A 17,134-nucleotide genomic window follows, 5' to 3' on the forward strand; every position below is an offset into this window, starting at 1 on the left:
TCGAATATAATAATTGTAGTAGGACACAGTTTTATGTATAGTTCTCGAAATAATGTATATGGTAAAACAACGTTTACCGAGTCAACTAGTCTAATATATAAAATTCTCGTGTCGCTGTGTTTGTTACCAAACTCCTCCGAAACGGTTAGACCGATTTTTATAAATTTTGTATGCATATTGGGTAGAATTTTTATGTTTTAAGTTTCGTAAGTATACATTTTTTATGCAACTTAAAATAGTAAACAAACTGACGTAACTTATCAATACAAACTGATCAGAACTCTAAAAAATTGTCTGATATGTATATTAAATTTAAGAGTAGGCTCGCTGATGGAAAGTGGTAACGGTCGCCTTTAAACATAAATAGTAGCATGGACATAAGAGACTACATTGTATCTTGAGTATATGTAATTGCTTGTATTCTGACACAAAATGTGCCTGTTCCACATTGTACCTACTGTGTTCCAATGAAATGCATGGTTTTTATAAGGGATTTTAGAATTATTTATATATTCTAGTTTGGTAGTTAGCCACTTTGTAACTTATTATGAGTTTAACCCTCCTGGAAAGATGGCAAATGTATCGATAGATACGTTTGCGTTATCACGCACAGATTTGATAACAAGACGCCAGACGTTACTGTGTCATCCGGGAGAAAAGGATTGTTAGTAATGAGATCTAACAGGCCCATTACTAGCAATATACCCTAACAGGTCGACCTCCACGCGGTTTTCCTTAGAAACTATCGTTGTTAATTTTTGACGAGTTCATTACAATGGGCCGACTGACCTGCTTCTTCCTCACTGATCATCTCACACTGGTGCTCTGCCAGCGTATAACGATAGCGTAAGCGGGGTTACCATTTTCATCCATTACAAAAAACTGTGGTATCCTATTTCATATACAAGGCAGCGACGTCTATCAATAAATCTATCTACCTATCTATCAATAAATTCTTTACCACTTGTCTAAATGGCTGGCGATATGATGCAAAAATGAAAATCGTTGCTTCTCAATTTTCCCTGTCCAACCTGCAGCGACCTAACATGAACATAAAAATAACAACTTATATACACTAAAATAAAACAATTATATATAGAAAATGTTTTATTCGATATAATATAATAAACCATTCACATATGAAGCAATTCAGTTGAAAATGCAGAGATTCAAAATCATGAGATAGACATTTGTTCCCCATAAATATATGCTAAATCGTTTACTGATTACTATTTACATAATATATGAGAAACACTTAATAAATCACATATAGAAATGCACTACAATATTAATAGTTCAATATAATTTGTAAAATGGACGTATAATAGTCATACAACATTCGATTTATGAAAATACTTTAGACTTCTGTTTTGTAACATTAAGTATAAACATTCCTTAACTAACTTAACATTATTTAGAAAAAAAAAATTAAACTTTTTTTTTTATTAATAAATTGTAACAAAGGTGTGAATTGGGTACTACCTATCTAGATTGATTTGAAAATTATAATAACGCTAATAGTTTATTAAATAATTAATTACATAAAAATTATGGTCTTTTGCCATCCAAAGATCGTATCACCGTTGAATTGATACGAGTGGATAAATATGATGGGAAATATCGATCATCAATTGTGACCACTAAAAAGGCACGTTTAATTTGCGTTTAATCGAATCGTCAATTTTCGTTATTGGATCTCGTTTGTGATGATAAGGGAATATGAAACTTAATTACATACTATGTACAACAATTTTTTGTTGACACAATAAATCTTTACGTATAATTCTAAATATTAAAAACATTTGGACAGATTATGTAAATTAATGGAAAACAATAAGTCCAAACAGTACGTCGACGCCTATAGAATAATAAAAATATGAAGAATAAAAACATACATTGCGTTCACAAAAACAGCAATCGTTATGAAAAATCGCACATTTATTTGTGTACCATAGCACGCGTACCAAGGCGACCTAAATACTCTAAACACCAGAGGGCGCCACCCTCACGCGAGTATTAGCACGCTTTTATGAGAATAGCCAGGATTTGTCTCAAAACAAATAATCGAACTTTAGAAAAACATAGTTATAAAGGAAGAATTTCTGTATGGTCAATTACTAAATAGACGTTAATCTATTTAGGTACCTATCTATTTAAACAAAACGCAAAATAAACCTACTTAGGTACATTCAGTCGTGGTGTAATGTATGGGATTGTGGATGGCTATAAATCACACCTTATACTGGCTACGCTCATGTGCGCATGTTATACATTTTTAATATACAGTATAAGTATAATTAATATTATACACTAAAATCTTAACTATACTTACATGTAAAGTATACATGAAAAATACGTTTCCAAATTAATAATGTACAAGAATAATAGAATTTAAAATTGAATTTCCGGCATATTAAATGGTACGAAACATTATTAATAAAAAGCTACAATCATTTTATTTTTATTATTTTTAGATGTACACTTTCTTGTATTGGCACTTTACGGTATAACGGATTCACAAACATTTTCGTGAATGTACAATATTCCATAGTGAATAACTAGTTTAATTTCATCAATGAACATATTTTTTTTACGAACATAGCAAAAATTTAAATTTAGAAAATTTTTACTTACATTTCTATCATATTCTAATTTTAAATTTTTGTAAACATAACTTTTGAATTCTATTTTTAAATCATATTAGTTTTTATTAAAACTTAATTTCAAAAGGTGGGGTCGGCACAGAAATGAAATTTCTGTTATCTCGTTACTTGACAGGCTATAAGAAAATATTGTACGTAAATAGATATCTTCGTTTGTAAACTTAGTTCATTCGAGTGTTGGTCGTATAGGCGTCAATTTAGGCGTACCTGAAAATAGTAATTATTAAATCAATATTATGCTATATTTACGTTTATTTATAATACAAAAATACAATCCCTATACTGGTACCATATAAAAATAATCACAGCCAAAATAAAAATAAAAAGTCACAAAACAAATAAACCCATAAAATTATTATTTACAATTGACATGCATCAATTAACAGTTAAGTACTTGTAAACTTCAGTAACTTTACAAAAATAATGAGGTTAAATGAAATAATTATAATGATTAATTAAACAAAAAAAATATTTTGGAACTAAATAGTGATTACTTACTGAATAACTGAAATTTTATACTCATAAATGAAGTACTTTTACTATAAGTTAATATAACTTATTAAAAAAAAATTTAAATACGCACCTATTAATTATAAATATACAAATAAAAAATAATACTTTTACTAGGAACTCTAATGTTATACCACGGAGTTTCTTTATGTGCGATAAAATTTTAATTAGTTTCATGAAACCATAGACGTAATATAACTTACTCAAATCAAACAGACTTGATCTCATGTATTAATCGATATGGTTGCTCCTTAAAATAAGTAGGTTATATTGTTTTCAAACGAAGACTTATTCTTTCATTATATCTTGAGTACGAATAAGTAAAACCTACTTATATCATTAATAAACATATTATTATATATATTTTTAATTTAAAGAATTTTCAACAACAATCATAGACAACTCTATCGGTCATTAGATTTTAGCGCCAAATTCGTTTTGGTGTATTATGGATTGACTAGTTATTTCAACCGTAGGCGGTAGGTTATCTTCGAAACTCAACTAGTTTGATAGAACTGTAAATAATAAGTATAATTCAATACCTATTGAATAAAAAAATACTTACTTGCTTCATTAACAAAAACATAATTAACTAAGGCAATGATTAGTACTTCGTACTTATTTTCTTTTGTCTATGGTGTAGTTTTTACTATTAATATTAGCACAGAATATCTGGGTACACGTATTAGTTCCGCAGTTTTGAGGATTATGTGCACATAATTTGTACCTGATAGTAACATATCCTTAAAAGTATCAATATAAAAAAAAATACCGTAGTGATAAAATTAATATGGGATCACATGGGTGTAATCCTTGTCTATTGCAAAAATAATTAGTAACAGTCAGAAAAAAATGTACAAAGGATTTTAGAAACCCTTTTTTTAAGTATTTTATAAAAGTTACCCAATAATAGGGTAAATTATGTTAGTTATTAGTACTACAGTTTTTTTTTACAAGTCAACATTCATGCCATGCATAGTTCGTGAGAAGTGCAGTTTTAATGTTAGTGCAATTATTCTTTACTATATCTATTTCATTATTTACTAGTGCATTATTTACATTTCACTCATTGTATCCATTTATAGAGTAAACAAAAAACTAAAATGTTTAAAAAGTTACAACGCCTGGGCGAATAAAATGCTAACGGGGTGAATGTGTAGAGTGAAGAAAACAACATTTTTATACACATATTTATTGGATACAAATTAACTGAGGTTTATAAATCATCGACATATAGTGCCTTGTACTTTAATGAGCGTAGTTGTTTATTTGGCACACGAAAATATTAAATTATTTCCAACATTAATTACTTCACAAAATCAGAGTTCACAAATTAATCACACGTTGTGCAAAAAGCAATCATTTTAGCACAAAATACTTTATTTTTATGTGGATGTCAATATTACACGAGTATAGTTCTATATAAAACATTTATAAAATATAATCAGATCAATAAATAGACTTATATATTCTACCAAATTATACTCACAAGTTACATATTTATCACAATAGCAAAAAGAGATTGGTATATAAAATATATTTTGAAAAATAGTCGTGACTATTATGGTGCATTAAGCACGAGATTCTGTGATGGTATTCGATGTTTAAATTCAATATTTCATAGACCTAAACATTATAATATGCAGATAACTCGGCATTACAATTAAGATCTACATCACGCGACATAAATAAGCCACAACTATTAATATATAAATAGGTATACGTAATTATGTCGCTCTTAGAGATTCTATAATATATTAAAATGTTATTACACCGATTTATTATTACAACTAACACGCAGAACACACATCTATTTCGTTTATTAAGGCGTATTTATTGTATAATATATAATTTATATAAAATTGTGGCAATGTAGAACATTTTGTTATTTTGTTCTAATTTTAAATTATTTACCATATCTATTGACAATTATTGCCATTTGAATTAATTATTAAATTCTTAATTTGGACAGAAACTTCTGAATACAAAAATATGAATCAACAATTCTCAAGTATCGTTAACGTTATCAAATCCTTTTGCAAAATCACTCGTAAAAACTAACCCGTTCTTTATAAAAATAAAAAATACAAAATGTGTTTCAGCTATTGAAGTGTTTTCTCTTTTTAAGGCAACTTCTTAATATATATATAAAAAAAAGAGACAAAACACATCAATAATTAATAGTTTTTACAAATTAGATGGCAACACTATCAAACTACCACTTTGTATGACAGATCACTTTGTTAATTTCGCACAAGTTGTTAGTGAAGCATTAAATTCCCAACAAGGATCAGTCGTAAAGAATCTGTGAATTTCAGGCGAATAGATCTTATACAACTAATCTTCTGAAAGCAAATTTAATTTAATTTATTAATATTTATTAAATATAAGACATTTAAAGGGCTTCCAAGCTAAGAATTGTAACACCGCAACTCCCTTTCAAAATTAAATGAGCTCATACTGTGAATTTTCCGAGAGTGTTTTTCGTATTTTCTCTAATCTGTTATCTTGGCAGAAACAAAAATTACTAGGAATATTGGAGTCAGTATTTTGCACAACTATTTGCGCAATGTGTAGTCATCTTTATAAATTATTTACATTTTATAGAGTTATAAAAAAAAGGGGCTATAAAAATTAGCTGTATAGATACGCCCTGAATAAGGGTCGTAACCACGTAACAATTCTGCTTCTTAGACCTAATTTCAGTATACATGCAATAAGCCATTATATTACTATCATGGACGTACCCAAGGGAGGGGGGCAAGGGAAGGCAGCTATCCCTCCCCTTTTTGCCCAAATTGCATGCCTTACAATATTATAAGTTTTGAAAAAAGTACCGCGCAGTAAGCAAGAGCTGCAAATCTGACTCCCCCCTCCCCCTCAACTCGGAGATAAAAGTTGAGTACGCCCATGATTACTATAAAGAATTTTCAATATGCATTTGCGTGATAGGGTAATTGCGGGAAATACTGATATACCCTTTTTGTTACAATAAAAGCACACACCTTCGACATTTATTGTTAAGCGTATATTTACTTATATTATTAATACTCATTTAGCAAACAAGCTCCGTTTATCATTAAATTTATATAATATAAATGAAATAAAGTAGTAAATAGTAGGTAAGTAACAGATGTTAAATCTAAACCAGTCAGAGATATAAATCTAAATAGATGTGACAATCGTACTTTGGATGTAAATTTTATACCCAAAATTGATAAACAATAGAAAAAATAGATAGAACAATAGGTAATTTATTCAGGAAAATTTTCAATTCTCAATTCTTACCTATAATAAAATTACTCTTTAAAATACTAAAGGGAACTGACAAAACAGCTCTAAAAGTAGCATTTTCGGAATGGTTTAGCATGAGAAAGGATTTGCTCTCATCAAACAACTTTTGTTACGTCAAGAAGTTAATATACTTGCGTCTATTTGCGACTACAGAAACCGATAACACGGTGCAAATACTATGTTAAAAAAAAATTATGAAAACTGCTACTTTTTAATCTGAGAAAGAAAAAACATCTAAGTAGAATAAGGCATAATACCTCTATTAATCAAATCATACGAAACAATTTTAAAATCATTATGCAATATAAACTGAAAGGGAACATTATTTATATTGTATACCTACATAACGAACGGAGCTTACTTGCTTTATGAAATACACAGTGAAGCGTTAACCGTATGCCCCTTGGAATGCTTGCCACACATAAACAAGGGCTTGTGTAAATATAACTAGTTACAAAGAAAGCTAAAAGTATAACAATGTAGGTCGGAATACATTCCACTTGATCAATACATGAATAGACAACTAACATTTGGCGCAACCCAGAAAAACTTGCCGATTATTACGAAAATAATATTTTTTTTATTACTTTTGTACTTGGAATTGCCGCTCCTTTAGAAAAAAAAAAAACTAAAGAAAAAAAAATTGAAAAATACTTATTTTTTAAATTATAGATTAAATAAGACAGTTACTTTTTTTTATAAAGGTGCAAATTATATTCTGTATAGAAGCAAGTGGAATTCCAATAATAAAAAAAAAATAAAAAAGAAACAACCAGCCATGCATTGGAACATAGCCTCGTAGATTAGTCGGTAAGAAGAACCAAAAAAAAAATTGTGTTCATAGGTACCAGTTTTAATGTACAAAATATTAGTAGCGTGACCTTCTGTCCATGTTTCTTATGGAATTGGCGAGACACAGCGCGAACAGGGCACCGACCACCTGAAAATAAAATAATACATAAAAATAATACATAATAATAATATGTTCACAACGGTAATAAGAGAATCAAACAGGGTAATAAGAGAGCATATTGTTACTTTTTTTTTTTATATTATTCTTACATTTTAAAACCCTAATTGTTTACAAAAAAAAAAAGAAAAAACAGTAAGTTAAGTAGTCTTTGGATTGCAATAAACAGTTATTGCAATCCAAAGACCAAAGTCAAAATTTTTTTTTTATTTTGTTGTCTATTTTACTGTTTTATTTTCTAACCATTAAATTAATTAAAATAATTTTTCTTTAATAGTTTAATGTTTTTTTTTTTTGTCTTTTCATTAATATCTTTTTCATTTTTATAAATTTTGTAAGTACCCATTATATTTTAATGTAATAATTACTGCATTATTATTTTGTTGAGTTTTGTTTTTTATTGATTAATTTGTTGACAAAGCTCGATTACTTTCCGGCCCATCCAAGTAAAGTACACATAAATTAATCCAGTAATTATTACATTAAATTTTCTTTTTCTATTCTTTTCTTTCAATCTTTTTTTTTTCATTCATATTTTTTTAATAGTAATAATCACCAACAGAACACTTACCTCAACGCAAGCTACACCGATAGCGAACCCAGCGATGGGCTTGTTCCATCTCTCATACAGATCAGCTACTTTGGCCGAGCAGCCGCCGTTGGCGTTGGCGATTGTGCATCCAATAGCGTTGCTGACGAGTGTGTCCTTCTTGCAGCAGGATTGTGGTAAGTTGACAGCGCCGTAGTCGCCACTACCGTTGCTACCGCAGCATTGCAACTGGAAACAAACAAAACTGAACGTTAAACATGTTTCAATACGACACAAAATAGAATAAACTTTCTTACAGCACTAATGTTTTTTTGTACTTAAAATGGCAAACAAGTTAATAGCCCTATTTGATGGAAAGTCGTAACCGTCATTTATAGACATGAACAGCACCATGAAATAAATGATACCCATGAAATACCTCATGCGTTGCTATTCCTGAGGACTAAGATCTTACGTCTCCATACCCTGCAATTTCATCACCCACCCTTCAAATCGAAACAGAGCCATGCGAATCATAGGTGTTTCACGCAGAAATACGGATAGGACAGAGGACGTCGCTACAAAGGCGAAGTTACGGCCCGCCTATTTGTTAGTAGGTCTTTTTACCAAACATGTGAAGGTGAGCGAGACGCACGGTCTCCCTAGAATGACAATTGGTTGGAAAGCCTATCTCTTAAAAAGACGCGATCTATCAGCGCGCGAAATTAGATATTATTTATGAATCCATACGTTGGTTCTATGTTTTCTTAATTATACTAAAACAGCACTCAAATTCTCATGTGTGCCCTTCTGGTTATGGGGTTTTTTTCCTTTTAACCTTATCTATATATTTATATAAGGTTCCTTCTTTTAACCTTATTTTCATGTCTAAATAAAACAGGATGCTGAGTGAGTGAGTAACTGACCCCATATCAGGGGGGAAAGGGATTGTTAGTAATGTAGACTGAGAATCCCATTGCTAGCAATATACCCAACCAGGTCGCCTCCTCGCGGTTCCCCCTGGAAACTATCATGGTTAATTCCTGATGAATTCATCATGATGGGCTAACTGGCCTGTTTTCATTCTCATCTATCACCCTTCACTGGTGCTCCGTCAGCGTATCCCGTTAGCGCAGGCGGAGTTACCAATACCATTTTCACCCATAAAAAAAAAAACTGACCCCATATCAACGGACAGCTGAAACCGCTGAATCTAGAATCTTGAAATTTTGCAGAGAGGTACTTTATATAACGCAGTGAACACCTAAAGGGATAAAACGGGGCTTGAAAAATTGTATACAACTTCGTGACTTTAGAAATGAAACTTTAGATTTAGGCTCATGGTTCAAAACAAAAATTGCGAGATTTAGAATGTGGTATTCGATTTCCTTCACGCGAACGAAGTCGCGGGCAGAAACTAGTATCTTAATATATTTGTTCTTATCACCTGATCAACTTAGATAATTGAATAATTTGATCTATAAAATGACTATGAATGTAGTTATGGGTGATCGATGGCACACCGTCATTAGTAGTTAGTGTTTGTTACCTGTTCCTGAAGATTCTTGAAGACCTCGTCGGATGCTGTGTCGATGCTTCGTTTCTCCCAGAGCTTCTGCACGCTGATGACCAGTCCTTCCTTGATGTTGTTACCGTATGTGAAGAGTAAAATCGCGAGGACAACTTGCAATATGATAATCACCAACAGGAAGATGGCATACTGCGAATAAATAAATATATATGTTTACTATTAATATCAATAAGACTAGAAAAGAACCTTTACAAGAATAATTTCGCTGCATTTTTAATACTCTATTGTACAACATTATAATTTTTTTTTATTCTTTAAAAGGTTATTAAATAATATTATAAACATCATTGATATTTTTAGTAGTAGCCTGCCAAAGATATTAGATGCGGCTCAGACATTTCTGGAGTCATGAAAGAACTCGTTAATTTGCCAGCTCAAGATATCGTCGTGAAATTTGATTTTTTTTTTGAGTAAAAATTAGTTGATAAAAAAAACATAACAATATATAACCTACCGTCACGACCATGCAGTGGCTTTCCCGAATGGCGCCGCAGCATCCGAAGAAGGCAATCACAAACATAACAGCGCCAATAACAATGAACACCCACGGCGCAACCGTCAGGTGGCTCTTGAGCTCATCCTTCACCGCGCTCCAGTTGAGCAGGAATGCTACGCCCACGCCGATTATGGCCAGACCCAGCAACTGTGGACAAGAAAAAAGAATAATTTAAAATCTGTTACTATAGGGTTGTCAACGGACACGTGACAATACCGGTGTTTTTTTTTTAATGGATGATAATGGAACGAATGGTAACCCCACCTGCGCTATTAAAGGAGATATATGCTGGGAGGGCACGAGTCTGTAAGACCCCATTAGTAACAACCCCCCTCCCTCCCCCTCATTGGTAACATTAGCCTATCAAGACTCAAACCAATCTTCACTATCCCCCTAAAAATCATAGTGGTTAAGATCTGGTGAATTCGTCAGGATTAGCCAACTGACTTGACTTCAACTTCATCTAGCATCATTCATCGATGCAATGCCAGTGTTTACCGATAGCTCTGGCTGAGTTATCATTCCATTATCGTCTATAAAAAAACATCGAAAAAATACCAGAAATTTCAGTACACTAGGCGAGAATACTATTACAGCATTAAATCCGTCTTCAATGGGGGGAAAGGGATTGTTAGTAATGGCGACTGAGAATCCCATTGCTAGCAATATACCCAACCAGGTCGACCTCCTCGCGGTTCCCCCTGGAAACTATCATGATTAATTCCAGATGAATTCATCATGATGGTTTAACTGGCCTGTTTTCATTCTCATCTATCACCATTTACAGGTGCTCCGCCAGCGTATCCCGTTAGCGCAGGCGGGGCTACCATTCCATTTTCATCCAATAAAAAAAAAGTCAGTCTTCAGTATCTTTATAAATGTGGTCAATAGAAAACAAAAAAATGCAATCCAGTCCAAATAAAGAGTAATGTGAGTTGAATAAAGATTTATGTTACAAATAAAGACTGCGTTCACTTTTACAACGATTAGTTTGTATTTGTTTTCTTGGCAATCTAAGTTTCCGTAACGACTGGAATAATAAAAGACTTCACTAAGAATCTACGTATAATGAGGCCGATTCTGAGACGCCATTTCCCTAAATCTAATATTTCGAAACTTATATCATCATATCAGCCTTTAATTGTCAATGCAATGTATATATCCCTTGGGATATATATATATATATATATATATATATATATATATATATATATATATATATATATATATATATATATATATATATATATATATATATATATATATATATATATATGCCGACATTTCAACGTGGATTGCATCACGTTGTGGTCACGACAGGACTCAATAATAATAATAAGATTTATTTTCTCTTCACAATTCATCACAGTGAAATACAATGAGACATGCTTATATTAAATTAATCAAATTATGAATTATAATAATAACAGGACAGAAGTAAAAAAGAAGCATGTATGTAGGTACTATATACCTGTAAAGGCTTTTTCATCGCGTTAAGTCCCGATTGTGTAGTTAAAATACATGCTAATATTTGTTTAAAGGATAGGTTATATTCTAACTTAGAACATGTGTTATGTCCATGATCTATCTATCTATCTACCTATTTTTAAATAATGTGTTATCTCAGAATCAGATTGAAGAATAAAATCAATTACACACACACATACACATTGCTTTTTTACGAGACATACAAACGTGCATGCATTATATATATATATATATATATATATATATATATATATATATATATATATATATATATATATATATATATATATATATATACACATATTATTTATAGTATCGTGTGTAAGCCAAATATACCATAATATATACATCATACAAATGCGAAAGCGTACAAAGACTCGGTCTGGCAAATGTGTTTATGTTCATCGTTGCAGAACGTGGTAAATACAGTAAATACAGGCATGGTTTAAATATGTGTACAACTTTATATAATACAATACACAATATATTTAAAGCACGAGTACAATGCTCTCGTAACTATTTGTATTATATATGTGATAGAACGAAACGAATTCTACAATGATGAATGAAATGCATTCCACCATTGTCTGTATTTTAGCGCCTGTGTATCACTAAAGTTGAAAATCAATCGACTTTTCAATAATATTGTAATTCTACCTACAAATTAGTTATTTAAAGACTCAAAATACTGGTATAATTTTAATTAGTTATATAGTTATCGAATATGGGTAAAACTTTACTCACTACTTTACCACAATTTCAACCGTGAAGCAGCTGTGTTTGCATGGCTGTGTTTCGGTTTGAAGGGTAGGATATGGCGTGAATTTACTGGGTACAGAGTAATAACACCTGAGTCCTCAGGAATGGCAACGCATGGGGGGTATTATGGGCGCAACAGTATACTCTGTTATGTCCATGATACTGCTCATGTCCATAGGCGACGGTTACCACTTTCCATCAGGTGGATCGTCAGCTTGTTTGCCATTCTAAGTTATATAAAAAAAAAGTTTCCGTCGTTTTCGTAAAATAAGTAGCCTATGTCCTTCCTCGCGGTTCAGTTGTTTTGATGTAACAGACACATTTCCCTTAACTGCTCTGCTCCTATTGATCGTAGCGTGATGAAAAGTATACTATAACCTGCCCAGGAGTATGAAGAATATTTGTACCAAGTTTCGTTAAAATCCGTCGAGTAGTTTTTGTTTCTATAACAAATACACAGACAGACAGACAAAAATTTTACTGATTGCACTTTTGGCATCAGTATCGATCACTAATCACCCCCTGATAGTTATTTTGGAAATATATTTCATGTACAGAATTGACCTCTCTACAGATTTATTAAGGTATAGTTAAGGTTAAAAAATAAATTTACAGAAGTCACCTCAGAATCGGTCCCAATGTTTGTACATGGGAGATATTAAGAAAATAAATATGAGGACTCTTAAAAAGGACAATAGATTTTTTCAGAAGTTTTGTCTGTCCGTCTCTATGTTTATTCTGGCATCACGTAAAAAGTACTGCACCAAATTGAATGCGATTTTTACATTTGTATTCCTAAAGGGCTAACTTAAAAACTGATATATGTTCTAACTTGATGCACCATCTAAAAGTTATTTATTTCATTTATTTTTCTATTTCTGAAATCTACGCATACCAAGTAGCGGGAAAAAAGCTAGTATCCAATAAAAATATAAGTAAACATTCAGAATACAAACAGATCAATTACTTTAGAAAGTTGCTCTTTCTGTTTGTTGAAGCACTTGTGTTAAATAGTGCTAAGTGAATTTTTAAGAGGGTGATAAAAGCCGTTATGTTTGTATTCACTCGACGAATGATAACACTATCACGAAGTTTAAACATGTATTTGGATCAATGGGCCACCCGAAAAGCACTTTATGGTGTCTAAGTACTGTCAACACGCATCAAAATATTTTAGGTACTCACATACTTTTTTGGTAGATTTTTATCTATGATACTACTATTAATTAAAGCCACAGATAAAATATGGTACCTACATCACAATCATTACCACAACCAGACAACCACGACATTTTACGTTCACATTTATTTTAATTGTTCCTATTATTATTTCTTTAATATAAAATGCTAGCTACAAATGCAAAAGTTTCGTAAGGATGAATGGAATGAAATGAAAAAAAAAAAGAGTAAATGAATGTTTGTTACTCTGAAACTACTGACCGGAGGGTCTATCATGAAATAAAATTCCAAATTTTCGAACTCAATTTCATATTGCGTGGATTTCCACGCAAGTATTCTAGGTACCCTACCAGCTGGCAATGATCTCAAAGAAATTTTTTATCTTTAAATAATGTTTTAAGTACTAGTTCTTTATATTTATAGCACGTAGATGTTAGATGTGTATATAATATATAGACTATATTTTTACATATTTGTATTATAATATATATAAAATTTTGTGTATAATTAATATATATCAATAATTTATTTCATGTTAAATTTCATACAAAAATCGGCTCAATAAGTGGAGCTTAACATTTCGTTCATCATAAGTTCTATCATAATAGTCCAATGGAACACTATTTTAACATTAAGTTTGTATTTCAGTGACAATTTTATTATCATATACATATAACCTCAACATGAATATATACACGTGTGATCCCGGCATAGAATGGACCACCCTTTCCTTTCCCGTAGATGCTGTAAAAAGCGACTATAGCAACTTAAAAGTTAAATTATGGGCAACAGTACCCCTCTTAAAACATCATCTTACGGCGGTTGCCAATCCGCCTGCCAAGCGTGACAAGTACTGGTAAAACCGCCTTATGGGATATATATATATATATATATATATATATATATATATATATATATATATATATATATATATATATATATATATATATATATATATATATATATATATATATATATAATGTATGATTTATTGTCATAACTTATTTATAGTCATTTACCAAGAGATGCAGCGTTCGTTCACCTACATTATAAACTAAGATTCATTTCCCCAACATTCATTCATGGGATTCATAATTTTCATTTGAAAAGCGCAGGCGAACCCGTCGAGCCTCGCTAATCTCAGTCCTATTCCCTACTGTATCAAAAAAAAATAGAAGGCATCCGTTCTTCAAGAATAGAATAGAGTTTCTTACATGTTTACCATAATAATTATTTTCATAAGACCATGAGGAGATAAAACTCGCCTTCTTAGGTGCCTCTGTGTCGACCATGCCTTTGACGGGTAGCCATGTTTCGGTTTAACAGAGTTAGCTAATATCAGTATCAATATTCATATGATACACGAATAAAATTTTGTTTAAATGTTTGCTTCTTAAATACGCTTAAACAGATTTGATACACAAATAAACCATACCCCGAATAGCGATATTAGCTTCTCTTAATCTTAATTTACTCAAGCAAATAATAATAATAATTTATTTACCAGAAACATAGATAATATGATGTTACAGTTTGTTTCTTAATATTCAGTATGTTTCGCCAAATTTAATAGCATACAAATGTTTATAAGTATTATCCATCAAACATAATATATCCGTTACATTATAATTTTAATATAATTAACATTGATTAACATTCTAATATTAAATTATTTAAAATTAACATTTATATAAATACATGTGTCAATATATTTAAATCCAGAACAAGTCCAAAATAAAAATCCCAGAATATAATCTCCAGATTACAATAAAACCACATTAAAAAACAAAAAATTAAAAACATTAAAAAGCTAAAAATACTGGACTGAGATCAGATTCATAACCACAAGCACGGCCCACTTATATTATGTAAACCATTTACTGTTACCCGTATTTATTATGTAACGATTTGTTAACACTTCAATACAATACTTAAATAAATTTTGTATGAGTGGCTTTCTTATTGGCGTTATGTAACAAACAATACATTTACGCACTCATACATGCAATAATCGAAACAAAAAGTTCGACGTAATCTGAAACCTTAATTTATTTCTCAAACTTCATATATGTATATGTAGGTGCTAATTTATTGTCTTTCACTTTCTCCATAGATAAACGAGTCTACATTTATCGAATGTCTATGTAACTTATTGTATTATGTTCTTATACGACTAAGATGACAAACAACCTTACGGCCCACTTGATGGTAAGCGATTACCATAGTTTACAAACGCCTACAATACCAGGGGTTTAACGCGCGACATTGCCGATCCTAAAGAAACTTCTTTACCCCCTTTTGAAGAACTCTATGTTGTAGTCTCTTTGAAAAACTTCGACAGGGAGCTCATTCCATAACCTGAGCTTTCATGGGAGAAAACATTATTACCATTGTATTAGATTAAGCTATAACAAATTAAGATAAAGCTATTGGTAATTATTCGCAAGGGATTTATGTTATATTTACAGAATAAAAATCAATAAAAGAAACAAACTAATACCTTTAAAAAAAATTTTCGGCCATTATTAATTACAATTGAGACATTAGCTCCGAACCGTTTTCAAAAATATCAGCAGTTACGGCGTCAAATCTCACATTTAAATAAAAATAAAATACTATTTAAGACAAAAAGATACAATGTCGTTGCCTTTGAAAAACTAACAAAACCGGTATAAATAATCGAATACCTAATTAAGATAACAGGATGAGGTCAGGCCGAAAGATAATTGCGTTGTTATGATGTATTCACGGCTATTTTTATCAGCCACGCCAGAAATTATGATGAATTTGTAGTTTACCAACAAGAACAGTAATTATCGATCGATACAAATAGTTATACTTAATTACAAACATCAAGAACATTAAAAAAATTCCAACTTTAAATGAAACCACTCAAATATATTTATTTATTTATATTTAATTGTACACATTAGTAACACATAACAAATATGAAAGAGGTAAGCATCTGCAGAAAAGCGAGATTAACTCTAAAAGTATATATAATATCATTATTTCATACATACATACATACATATCTATCACGCCTGACTCCCATTAGGGTAGGCAGAAACAACGGAACGCCAAATGCTTCGATTCAAACAAACCTCTTTCGCTTCTTCCACATTCATCAATCTTTTCATACGCGCTCGCCGGTTACGGGTACTTTTAATTTGGCCCTTCAGCACGTCGCCTATTTGATCAACATACGTCCGTCTAGGGTGGCCCCTATTAACATCTCCATTTATTCTTGCTCGATAAATCTCTTTCGTAATTCATTATTTAATTACATAGTATAAAACAAAGTCGCTTTTTTTTATACAACTTAGAATGGTAAACAAGCTGACGGCCCACCTGATGGAAAGTGGTAACCGTCGCCTATAGACATGAGCAGTACCATGGACATAACAGAGTATACTGTTTCGCCCATGATACCCCTCATGCGTTGCCATTCCTGAGGACTCAGGTGTTTTTCATCTGTACCCTGTAAATTCGCGCCATATCCCACCCTTCAAACCGAAACACAATCATGCAAACACAACTGCTTCACGGTTGAAACACGAATGGGACAGAGGTACCCAAGCAAACGACTTTTGTATAAAGTCTCCCTCTGGTCTCGCTTCTCGTCTGTCTGTCCCTATGTATGCTAAGATCTTTA

General features: G+C 31.5%; 1 protein-coding gene across 2 annotated transcripts in view; it reads right to left on the bottom strand.

The window, feature by feature from the left end:
• Window positions 1–1,089: 1,089 nt before the first annotated feature.
• The window catches only part of LOC113517439 (CD63 antigen-like), a 50,884-nt gene continuing 34,839 nt past the window's right edge, over window positions 1,090–17,134 (bottom strand). Inside the window, exons 2-6 of one of the 2 annotated variants that reach the window (XM_052897917.1) lie at window positions 10,012–10,200; window positions 9,516–9,686; window positions 8,009–8,215; window positions 7,349–7,407; window positions 1,090–2,870 (exon numbers count right to left, since the gene is read on the bottom strand). In XM_052897917.1, the coding sequence (XP_052753877.1) occupies window positions 2,861–2,870; window positions 7,349–7,407; window positions 8,009–8,215; window positions 9,516–9,686; window positions 10,012–10,200 (636 nt within the window). In that variant the 3' untranslated portion in view covers window positions 1,090–2,860. Of the gene's footprint in view, window positions 2,871–7,311; window positions 7,408–8,008; window positions 8,216–9,515; window positions 9,687–10,011; window positions 10,201–17,134 lie in introns of both variants that reach the window. The other variant, XM_052893885.1, reaches the window with a different exon arrangement.

The sequence above is a fragment of the Galleria mellonella genome, unplaced genomic scaffold (assembly GCF_026898425.1).
Source record: "Galleria mellonella isolate WM207_F2 unplaced genomic scaffold, CSIRO_AGI_GalMel_v1 utg103, whole genome shotgun sequence".
Taxonomy (NCBI): domain Eukaryota; kingdom Metazoa; phylum Arthropoda; class Insecta; order Lepidoptera; family Pyralidae; genus Galleria; species Galleria mellonella.